The sequence below is a fragment of the Accipiter gentilis genome, chromosome Z, assembly GCF_929443795.1.
Source record: "Accipiter gentilis chromosome Z, bAccGen1.1, whole genome shotgun sequence".
NCBI lineage: Eukaryota > Metazoa > Chordata > Aves > Accipitriformes > Accipitridae > Astur > Astur gentilis.
This window is the reverse complement of record NC_064919.1, coordinates 37,915,406-37,927,433: the sequence shown is the minus strand read 5'-3', so window position 1 is coordinate 37,927,433 and position 12,028 is coordinate 37,915,406. Positions and strand designations below refer to the sequence as shown.

Here is a 12,028-nt window from a genome sequence, read left to right as displayed (position 1 = left end):
ACAAAATAATATTATCATTGTAAACCCACCAAAAGAGCGAAACATTTTATAAACACCTTAGCTGTGAAGTAATAAGAGGTAAAGCTTCTCATAGTATTTGCACAATGTGGCAGGAAAAAAACAGAAGAGAAGCCCATAAACCACTGAATATAAACAGTCACTGACAAGAAACATGCTATTTTCTACCATAATGCTTCTAGATGAGAAATATGATATTCTACCATGAAAAGATGAACCAAAAGATTAGTGTTTCAGAAAATCAAGTTTCTAGATGAAAGCTAAAGGAAAATATAGGTTCTTTAGCAGACATATACCTGTTGTTCCTGAAGTAAATATATATAAAACAGATGACTTGAGGTTGTTGGCAGAGTGTCGATTAACTGGAACAGGATCTTCAGATGCAGCCTCTATTTTGTCTAAAAGGGTATGCACACTTGGAAAAGTGGAGTCTTTGGTCATTATCCAAACACTAACATCTTTCTGGAGGTTAGGAAGAATTTCTTCTAGTGTCCCAAGCAAATCTTAAAAATTAACATAAAATAATGTTACTTATATTATGTCTTCACAAAACCAGCAAATAAAGTATTTTTCCTCTGAAAGTTTTATTTTTTATAATCAAAAGAGGAATGAAAGTCACCTCCATGGACATTAATAAATTCAATAAAATAATGATGAACTAGAATGAAAATTCACTGAAAACAGGATATAATGTGGGAAAAATACTGTTGACCCCACAAGGTCTAAGTGTCAACTGGCCCTCAAGGCAAAATGGTGAGCCTTGATTACTGGCTCCTGCTTCCCACCTTATTTTGGATAACCCTTGGTCATTGCTAAGACCAGAATGAAGTGTAATTAAGCTTCAACTTCAAATAAATCATGAAGAAATCTATTGAAGATGCAAGTCGTATATATACATAGCTGGTAGTTACAGTGGATGTTTGCCTGGATGCCCTCAACAGCAATTTCTCATGAACCGGTATTTTCTTCAAAAGCACAGAAGTGACTAATTTAAAAACAAATACACAGACAAAAAACTGTACCATATATTTAGGTACCTGAATTACACAGAACAGAAATATGATACAGGCCCGTGGCTTATTCAGACACTGCCAAAGAACCATATGGCTATTTATGTAGTGCTTTTGAGTGGTTTAGATACCTTATTTTAGGTACATTAGATATTTTATTTTCTTATAATGACATGTTCATTCACTAAAAGCCATTCATTCTATTGGCTTTTACCTGAATATAAGTACAAACTCATTTTTATAAAATAAAACCAGCAGCATAACTAAGATCTATTTTCTTGGCTTATCAGGAAAGAAACCATGAGAGAGGGTCCCAGGTTAAACAAAAAGAAAAAATACAAATAGAGGCCAATGCTTAAGTAATACATTTGGTATTTATGTTTATATTTCTAAATATTTTTACAATGTGTCACTTTCTCAGAACACTGCACAGGCATTAGTACTAATCCAGGAAAACTCTCAAGGACAGGAATAATATCACTTTCAATAGAACTATTCATATACTTAAAGACTCATTTACACTTAAGTGCTTTGCTGGATCTCAGCCTATGTAATTAATCTTGCAAATATTCCTGTGAGTATAAATTTCTGTTATTATCTCAGTTTTTATAAATGAATAAACAAACAAAGTTGACATGCCTCACCCAGAACCTCATAATGAGGCATTGCCAGGGCCAGCATTTGAAATCCTGATGTCAGCACCAACCTAATTTTGCAAGTATTAAATACGGATACCCTGAACAGAACTCCCTTGCATAAATTTTACACCAAAATAACTTAAGATTTTTTATCTTTCAGAAAACTACTTTCCTAATGACAGGCTGCTCCATATATTTTAATGAATGACATACTAGTCTCTATTACTATAACAGAGATATAGCCTACTGTCACCAACTAAACATATGTCTTACAAACCTAAAGCCTACAGAGTACAAGTTCTATATATTTTATGAATGTTTAGCAAATAGATCTGATGGAGTGTGACATTAAAAGTTTTGTGTCCTAACTTCCTTGCACTGTAAAATGATTTCAGGAAGGAATCACTCAAATAATTATGAAAATCTAAAAGATAGATAGCTTCCTGTTTGAATCATTGGAGTACAGTCCCCTTCCACTATACACAGCAACAGGCTGAAAAAATGTGAATAAAAAATAATGTTAAGGACAATAGTGTTATCTGCAGGAAATCCCAATGCACTGAAAGTCAAGGTTCATTAGCATATCAATTCTGTTTTGCTGTTGTATTATAAAATTAGGTATATTTTTCCAATTAATAAATATGAAAATATAACAGCATTATTTCTAATGAAAAACAGCTATTAATAAACCAAATCTGACAGAATAACTATACACTTATTACCTTCTAATACTGATTTTTGTGTTCTTATTATGCATATATATACATATATGTCTCCTAAATGTACTAATGATAGTTTGTGTAGGTATAAGGTTAGTCTGAGAACCTAGCAAAGAAACACAGGTATTAGAAGTGGTCAGACCTCCATTTCTGTTCTCAAAAACAGTAAAAGAATACAGCATTCTCTGTCATTCTTTATTGGTGCACTGGCTCCAACTACAGTGCCAGCAAAGATATTAAGGACTGTTAATTGTTAAGGATTGTTAAGAATTTCTGGGCTCCTCCAACTTCCAGTAGTAATTTGAACCAGCCTCAGCTGTCCATCCTGTGTAGTGTCCTTACCAGATAACAAACGTGATGTACAAACATTGAGAAAATCTGCCCAATAAAAGTCATCGTGCAAAATTATGCTATGTAACTGAAGTGTAATTAGAAATGAAATCTCACCTATTGTTTAACTGAACAAGCAAAAGGCTTGGCAAAAAACCCCTCAGTGCGTATCACCCTTTTAAAATACTGCAGATGCCAAAGGGATCATTGAGGCATTTCCTTATTTTCCATAGATAAATAAATTCCTTCTTGCATTTCCTTAAATGGTTTTGCTTTTCACATTTTTGAAAGTGATAAAGATGAAGCTGTATTATCTACCAAGTCTTAACTTCTCTACAGAAGACATCTTTGTTTAGGACTGCACGATATGAAGAAATTCACAAATATTTCTAATTTTTTAGTATTCAGAAGTTTTAGATAAGATGTGCACCAAGTTCGTTGTATATTTGAGTAACATGAAGTGCAAGTCTGTCACAAAGAAGAGGACTTACCTCTTCTTTTTCCCTCTTTCCTTCTTTCAAAGGAAGAAAGATGGCAACTATTAATTTCAACTCCAGACACAATCATTTAAGATACAAGAATGACAGGAAGGCATAGCTCCCTTTTAGTAGAATGAAACATATTTACTCTAAATAATTAAGATCGATCTTTAAACATACACACTGTTCACTGTTTCTCTAAACACTCACTCATAAAATCTATGGGTTTTGCTGTTGCATAAGGCTTGTTTGTTTTTTTAACTACTATTGAACTATGAATAGATTATACAATAGGATTTTTCTTCTGTGCTCAGGAATCTATTACTTCGAACAATATATGTGAACAGCTGGTAATTATACATTATCTTGAAAGAAATTTCTAGGTAGATAGCAGAGAACAGCAGAAACATTAAGTGATTTCCTGAATAAGAAAGGGTAATTTAAAACAGCTGTATTCAAAGTGCCAGAAACTGAAAATTACTTCTGGAACACACAGGAGCATCGGGTGTTTGAAGAAAACTCTCAGTTGTACTAACATATTTCCAAAGAATAATTCTGATGATAGTCAACTAATGTTTTGTTCCATGAACAAAGAACTTCTGTGCCAGACGTTGTGTAGGGCTCATTGGTCTTTACATATCTTCTTGTGCATGTGTCAGGAAGAAACAGTCCTCTTGGAGGAACTAGTTTATTTCTAGAGGTACCTGGTATGTCTACTTTACCATATAGGACAGCAATTGTGGTAAAAGAGTTTAGCTATTTAAACTTGTGGTTTCTCTAAAGTACTTGTTTGCTTTTTACACTATGAAAGTATATTCAGGTTTTGGTTTATCTATTTTGGAAGCAATGACTGTTTATCTGAAGTTTGGCAATGTAGTCAGCAGTTCTGCGTTCGTTGTTTACATAATTTGTATGTGAATATTTACCATTTGCTAACTATGTGGCTTCTACTGGGAAAAAAAAAAAATCTGTAATTGGTCAAGATAAATATGCTTCTCCGCTTTTTTTGCTTTTTATTCCCCCTCTTGCTCTTAAAGCATTTCATTATTCAATAAAAAGTTTGTGAAACTGTTACACTAAATTCACATGAATACATAACTCAGTTACATCTTTAGAGAAAGCAAGAAAAATATGTTTTGGTTTTGAACTACTGTGCTTGGCTGAAAGTTGCACAAAAGGTTTTTTATGTTATTTTCTAGCAAAGAAACAATGCACCCTTTTGGCAAGGACACAGCTCACTGATGAAAGGAATACATCAGATTATGAGATCAACTTGTACTGAACACAAAGTTACTCAGAAGGAGAACTGTATGAAATGGTTCTTGCTTAACTTTGATATGTACCATGGCTGATATGCTCAGTAAGCTATGGCAAGTCCAAACTCTTCCCCACACTGTCTGGCCTCAGAAAATAATTGTTACTGTACTTGATGCCCCAAGTGACTCCTTACACTCAGCTCTTACTCTCACTAAGTAATAATAATAGAAATTTCAAGTCAGTTGTGGCTCAGGATCAGTGTTGGTATCTTGAAACACCACTGAAGGGAGTAAAGGTAGTAAAACAGAAACCAGCTTGGGAATCACAGTTGTCACTGTTTTCCACTCAGGCTGTCTGGGACAGAGGCACAGACTATGTAAAAGCAAGCAATCAAAGAGATATGGTGTCTAACAAAGCAGATAAGAGTGTCTTCTGCACGTCTTCCTTGTCCTAAATGTTTAGGTCTAAATAGCTTTTTATTCCAAATAGTTAAGAAAAGATGGTTTGATAAAATCCATTATTTTTTTCACTCAGTGACTAACATATGAGAGATGATACTGCTACTTGTATATAATACCATATGACCTTAATTCACACATACAAAACCCCCTTTGTTTACTCTCTTTCTCCAGAATGTAGACACACTTCTGTCTGAACTTTAGTCTTGACAGCATAAACCCTGCTTCTGAGCTTAGATGGCAAGCTGTTTAGAAAACACACAGCAGCAGCAGAAAGTGCTGCTGATGCCTCAAGAGTAAAGAATACTTGCACAGCTGGGAGATGCAATTCTGTGAGGAATTGCAGAATTACAGAATTGCTGTGGCTGGAAGGGACCTCTGGAGGTCATCTTGGTCCAACACCCCTGCTCAAGCAGGCCCACATAGAGCAGGCTGCCCACATGCGTCCATGTGGCATGTACACTCCCTGAATAGCCTTTGCTATCAGGACTGATGTAAACCAATCTCATGATGTTTAGTAACGCAATCCTTTCGCAGTTGAATCCTTGCATCAGAAGTCATGGTGGCAATCTGGCATGTCCTACTAAGAGCTGAACTCTTCCGAGTAGCAACACACTATAAATGCACTGGCAAATTCCATTTGTACGTTTCTGGTGGGTCACTAGATAGTGTTGTTTAATAGTATTACTGTTACAAAGGTACTGTCCAAAAAATGTAATGCTTAATTCAAGCAAGACTCCAATAAATAAAAAATATTCCCTAGAAAGGGCACAGTGCCTTAGAAGGTGCCTTCATCTTAAGCAGTACCTTACTCCTCTGTTTAACCTGTAGTTTTTAAACGAATAAGGGTGGCATAATCTTTAACAAATGCAGTAACGACAAATACCTTTTAAACAGGTCAGACTGCTGTTAAAGTAAGCTAATGATGGCAGTCTATTAGAAAAAGGGCATACAGCTGCTTTTTTTCTCCTTTACCAAGTTCCTCATTTACTTAACATGTCAGTTAACTGCTGTTTCATTAAAAATGCAGTTTTAAACTGCAACTTTTGGATCTCTTTCAAGAAACATTCCCCAGAATGGGAGTGGTGGTAGACAGTGTTTCTGGGAATGGAAGTGTGAGAATTTTATGTTAACAAATTAAAGCAAGAGCTAAATGATCTGGGAACACCGCAGACAAATCAAAGCAGCTAAAGCAAAAACTCTCTGCCACAGACACAAGTGGAAATACTGGAAAGGAAAACAAAGTCTAAATATTCACAAATCAGAGAATATATATTTGCCTTACAGCTTGTGGTTGGATAAGAAGGGATAAAACAAGTTACTAGATTGTGCTAAATAACTTAAAAGAACATTGCTGTCATGGAAAAAATTCAACCTTTTAGAGATAGCCATTTCATATAAGAAACAGGCAAGAGGGAGAAATTTTGAAGTTTTTGTAACATATCTGAGGCTTAATAATAAAACATTTAATTGCAGAGAGTTTGTAGAATACAGAAGTCAAAACCAAACCCCCAAAACTTAAGTACCATTGGAGACTCTAAAGTCAGAAAAAGCAATCAAAATATCAGAGAATTGTCAGACCAGAAGAAAGTCTGACTGCAAGTGCTGAAGGAAAGACAAGATGATACTAATTGGACCAGGTTACCAAACCACAACCTCTGGAAAATACGCAGGCACAAAACAAAACTGAAGAGTACAAATTCCACAAATGACAGTGATCTTTCTTGCAAGAGGCAGCATGAAAGACTGAACAAGGCATGGAAGAAAATGCAACCATAAATAATACCCAGCTTATTTGGATAGAGGTATTACATTTGTAAAAAATAAAAGCATTTCAGAAAAATGACAAGATGTACCAAAAGAAGCTGCAAGATGCAATCATCTTACGTAGAGGAAGGCTACCTCACTGTTCTGAGCAGGGAAGATTTAGCAGTAAACAATTATCTGTGGGAACTGTTCCAGATATCAGGAGAAGGTGGAAGGCTCCCTTCAGCACAAATGAAACCTTAATATTAAGTGGATTTGAATACAGGTTCCTGATCTAATGTGCCATTACAGACAAAAATTTCAAGAGCAACTTCGGTCTTGCTGAGCACAGAAAGTTAATGGTCAAATCGTTAAGGGGATGATTTCTGGTGTGCTGCAGTGTATGAACAAGATTGAAGGTCATCCAAAATATTGCAAAGATAATTTTGTAACGGTTACAAGAAATGGAATTGGTAAGTCAAGACTACATTTGTTTGTGGAGGGTGAAAAACCTCCGTATTTTTGAAAATTAGAATTTCACTATCCAGAAATAATATCATTACATACTAATCTCTGATTAAAAAAAAAAATCTTAGTTGCCAAACATGATGCCCGACTATGACAGTGATAGATATTGGATCACAGGTTGATTGCTTTTAGTGTAAATATTTGTGAAAAAAAAATACTATGTTCAAGCTACTCACAATCCTGTGGAAAATGGTGCCATAAGAGCAAAACACACAAAGTTCCAGTCATGCCTACTTTTGAGGAAGAATCCCTTGAAAGACACACTAACACTGGATGAATAGATGTCTGAGAATTATCTAATTAACTGTGTAACCTCAGTGTTAAATACTGCCCTGCAATTCTTATAAACATTAGGGGGAAATTATTATGTACAATAATTACGTATGTTTTTGTTGCAAGAGTGGTATGAGTAAGTCCTCAGAGTCACTGAATGGTATATGAACCTTCATTTGCAAAACTTGGACTCATTTGGAGAGGCTCCTTTTCCATATGACATGGCCAATAAACAAGAATATAACAGAACTTCAACTTCTTTCACAGATACCGATAAAAAAGAGACTCAAAGTCCCAAAGAAGAATATTGGGCAGTTTTGCAGGCTCAAGGGACTGACAAACTTAATGCAGAGACTAAAACCCATGAATAAAGCAAGAAGATCAACACACAAAAGATCAGCTCAGAGACTAATTTTGTTGGCATCTCTGTTGTATTATCTGTCTGCACATAGCTCTTCTGTGAGCACAGGTAGACTACTGGAACAAGTTAGTTCAACATAGGCGCTCTTACTATCAGCTGCTGGTAACAAGAGTGGAGAAACACAGACCCTGTTATTTTTTTGCAAATGCTTTTTTCATTCATTAGTTAACCCTTCATTTTAAGAAAGACTACTCTTAGATACAAGTCTTGATCCAAAGTTCTCCTTCACCACAGCCAATAAGCAAGAATTTCCTGAACATTCTGTTCCTTAATTCATACACTCAAAAGTACATATTAATGAAAGGGTGTTAAATAAGTTATTTTTTTTTATTAAGAAGGCAAGATTAAAAACTGTCAGTTCAGAAGAATCATTATCATGTGTTTTGTGATTATATTTAAATTAGCTTTTGTTTCACTAGCTAGTTTTAATTACCAAGCATTCTTAAACCAGCATACCATATACAATCAGAATGACAAAATTTATAATTAAAAAATGTGCAAGGGAAAAATCTTAAATACATTTTTGAAAGCACAAATTTGCAGCAGCAGAGAACAGATGGAAGGAAATTCCACCATTTAGGTGTCATGGATGCGGAACACCACAACCTGTGTAATGGGAATAAGGCAGAAGTTGTGAAATAGAAATAAGATAGAGTAGACTTGAAATACTAATTTTAGAGACGCAGGACAACATTAATTTTTTATCTTTTGAAATATCCTCCTCCAACGAAATGTCAAGGTTCTGTGTGATTTTACAGCATTGCAGGTTTGCTTTCACTTGATCATAAATGCTAAGCCATATTTAGGTTTTGGATCTGTCTTCAGTTTATACATCTCTATAATTGAAGCCAAATTTGAATATACAATGCACAGTATGCCTCCATCACCATTTTAAATTCTTTTGAAGCACTTAATGAAAATGTAATACTTTGGTAACTTAGAAAACACAATTACCTCCTATTCAAACACAGCAATCTCGTCTACAAATCAATGCCAACAGTAAGTTGGTTATTACAAATCACCCTCCTATGTGCTACACCTGTAAAAAAAAACCCCTCAGTTTTACTCCTTGGAAGACTATAGTACCTCTGGAAACAGTTGTACAGCAAAGGTTGTACTGTGTGAGCTTAAGACCTTCTAGTTTCCAGTGGTTTTGATCACTAGAAACATGCAGAGATAGTACAGGAGAATAAAGTACATGACTTAAATAAGTTTAAAATGGACTATTTAAAAAGGAATGGGAAATTAATAGATCATTTTAATCTTTTGTGAGACACCTTAAGCAACTACGTAAGTGACTAAACGCTTGGAACAGGCTGTACTTAGATGCTGCAAACTTTCCTGCAATGCACATTTTTTAAGAAAAGATTAAATGGATGGCCCCAAAGCATGAATATACTTGATTCTGCCTGAGAGGCTTAAGATTTATGATCTCTTGAAGCCCCTTCTAGCCCTAGGTTTCTTTCATTCTGTGAACATCTGAAAATCATGTTTCAATAAAGGAGCTAGAGAGGCATACATGGGGGAGATGTGACATTAAAAGCTTTGGATGTACGAATCAGGTGTATACTCTACCTGCTCCCACAACCAGTATCTTGGGCTCACAGCTACTGACACAGTGCAGGAGAGATCTGGAGCGGACATTGAAGTTGAGGAAAGCCACGACGCAGCCCAGCTTGGCCAGTCCGAACCACACGTGGATGAAGTCTGGCTCGTTGCCCATCAGCAAGGCCACTGTGTCGCCCTTCTTCAGAGCCCCGTGGTGCAGGAAGGCCTGCGCTATCCTGTTACTCCTCCTGTCCACATCCTGGTAGGTGTGCACCTTCCCTTCATAGATGAGGAACGGCTTGTGGGGCTGCTTCTCAGCCAGCTTCACAAACTTGTCCAGGACAGTGACAATCCTCCCTCGCAGCCGGTACATCTCCACTCTCAGCCCATACAACAAAACTTTCAGCAGGTATCTCAGGTCAGCCCAGAAGTAGGGGAAGAGGAGTTTCTGGATGAGGTGCAAGGAGACAATTCCGGCGGCAGCGCCCGGTACCCAGGTGGGCAGCATTGGGAGTGGATAAAGGTCGTCCCAGCCACTCATTTCCTTACAGCCAGGCGGCTTGACACACGGAGTCGGGATGTGGTGAGCAGCCTGGCTGGGTGCGGAGTTCCAGGAGAAAGCCGGTCAGGGCTGAGGCTTTTCCCGCCCTCTCCTCCTCCAGAGAAGTGCGCCGCCGCCCTGGGAAGCCGCACCAACTCCCGGTCAGGCACCAGCAGTACAGGGGGAGGCAAGCAGCCGGCGGCGGCCGCCCGTCGCGCTCCTCCGCCCCACTGTCCTGCTCAGTCCCGGCACGGCCGCCGCCCACAGCGTCCGGCCCGCCCCCCCGCCTCAGCGCCCCCCCCCCCCCCCGCCCGCTGCGGCGGGCCTTGCACCTGCGGGACGGCACGCCCCGGCGGGAGAGGCCAGGGCAGGCGGGGCGGGAGCCCCAGCCCTCACCACGCACGGCTGACGCGAGAGTCCCCCGGCGCCCGGGACTCACGGACAGCACCAAGCTGCTGGCGGGCGGCGGCGGCTGCTCCCTGAGCCGGTTGCATAAGGCGCAATCTGCTGCTCACCCCACCCCCGGCGGCGGGAGGCCGGGAGGTTGGCTCCCGGGTAAGGCAGCGGCCGAGCGCAAGAAGCTTCCCCCCCGGCATGGCCCTCGCCGCGGCGGGCGGCGGCAGAGCGAAGGCCGGGGCTCTGGTCCCTGGGAGGACGGTGGGACACGCCGGGGCGGGCGGGCCCCCCCGTGCTGGGCTGTTCCCTCGTTACTTGTAGCGGTTCGGCCCCGGGAAGTCAGTTGCCAGCGTTGATCCCTGGGGCTCGGCTCTGCACTGAGGTGTCGAGCAGGGCTCATCGTCCAGCTGCAGTCACCTCAGGGGCCCAGGCCAGCCCGCTGCCTGTGCTCACACACCACCACCTGGGCCTCAGGAGTGGTTTTAGAGCGAGGAGACCGGCCTTGCAACTAGCCCAGGTCCGGGAAATACCTTCAGGACCGGTTCAGTCCACCTGAAGCTGGGGCCTGGGCCAAGGCCGTGGGTCAGTGTAACCATGCGATTTTCTTCTTCGTGGGTCAGTGTAACCATGCGATTGTCTTCTTCGTGGGTCAGTGTATCCGTGCGATTGTCTTCTTCGTGGGTCAGTGTATCCGTGCGATTGTCTTCTTTGTGGGTCAGTGTATCCGTGCGATTGTCGTCTTTGTGCTGAAGGGACACCGCTGGCAAGAAGCAGCCACGCCTGGGCACGCTGCTGATCCTACTGCTGCTGAGGTCTGTCACCCCCAGTGCTTCAACGCACTGATGGCTCCCTGCCATCCAAAGGCATCCACTGCCATTGCTCTCGGTGAGACGCAGAATGTAGTGTTCATGTGTTTCAGTGCAGCTGAGTCTGGAGTTACATGGACCGTTGGAAGTTGAGGTCATTTTACAACTGACACATTTTCTGCCCTTCTGTTGGCCATGAGCAATTGGAATCCATAACTCTAGTGCATCGTGACAAAAAATCAGAAGGTACCGGCTTATTTTAAATCTGTAGCCTATAGTAAATGCATTTTTTTTACAGGATATGAATGTGCTTTTAAGTCATTCTGAATTTTATAAAGTCGTAAGACCATCAGTACTGGTAGTTTACGGTATGAACAGCTCTGTCTGCATGGTACCAATATCACAGCAGAATAATCTAGCCTTTTGTCAGTTCTGCACCCCATCCTATTGTTTGCCTCATGTACTGGGCTAGTGCTCCAGGGTTTTATCTTGACTTGTGCTCCAGAGTGTTCTGCATTATCTGCAAGAACGTACTTATCATCTGTCCAGTTGGCACTTGATATTCAAATCTCTTTCCTCCCCAGAATGGTACGTCTTAATTGTGAGATCTGAAAGCTTGACAGTGTACATTGTTTCCATTGTCTTTTTTCAGATACTAAGCCAGCCTGCTATGTCATTCATGAACATTGGAGTCAGTAAGGGATGTCTTCCTGCTCTGGACAAAGAAGAAGTTTATATACCAGAGGTTACTTCTTCTGAACTCATCTTGAATTTTATGAATAGCATGGAGGGAATCGCATATCAGAAAGGATATGCTAACCCTTCTTGATACTGTCTGGCACAAGTGTTAGTAGAAACCT

General features: G+C 39.9%; 1 protein-coding gene across 1 annotated transcript in view; it reads right to left on the bottom strand.

The window, feature by feature from the left end:
- Positions 1–10,192, bottom strand: part of LOC126036539 (long-chain fatty acid transport protein 6-like) — a 39,895-nt gene extending 29,703 nt beyond the window's left edge. The window contains exons 1-2 of the mRNA XM_049796467.1: positions 9,453–10,192; positions 315–521 (exon numbers count right to left, since the gene is read on the bottom strand). Coding sequence (XP_049652424.1) covers positions 315–521; positions 9,453–9,966 — 721 coding nt within the window. The 5' untranslated portion in view covers positions 9,967–10,192. The remainder of the gene's footprint in view (positions 1–314; positions 522–9,452) is intronic.
- Between the last annotated feature and the right edge of the window lie 1,836 nt (positions 10,193–12,028).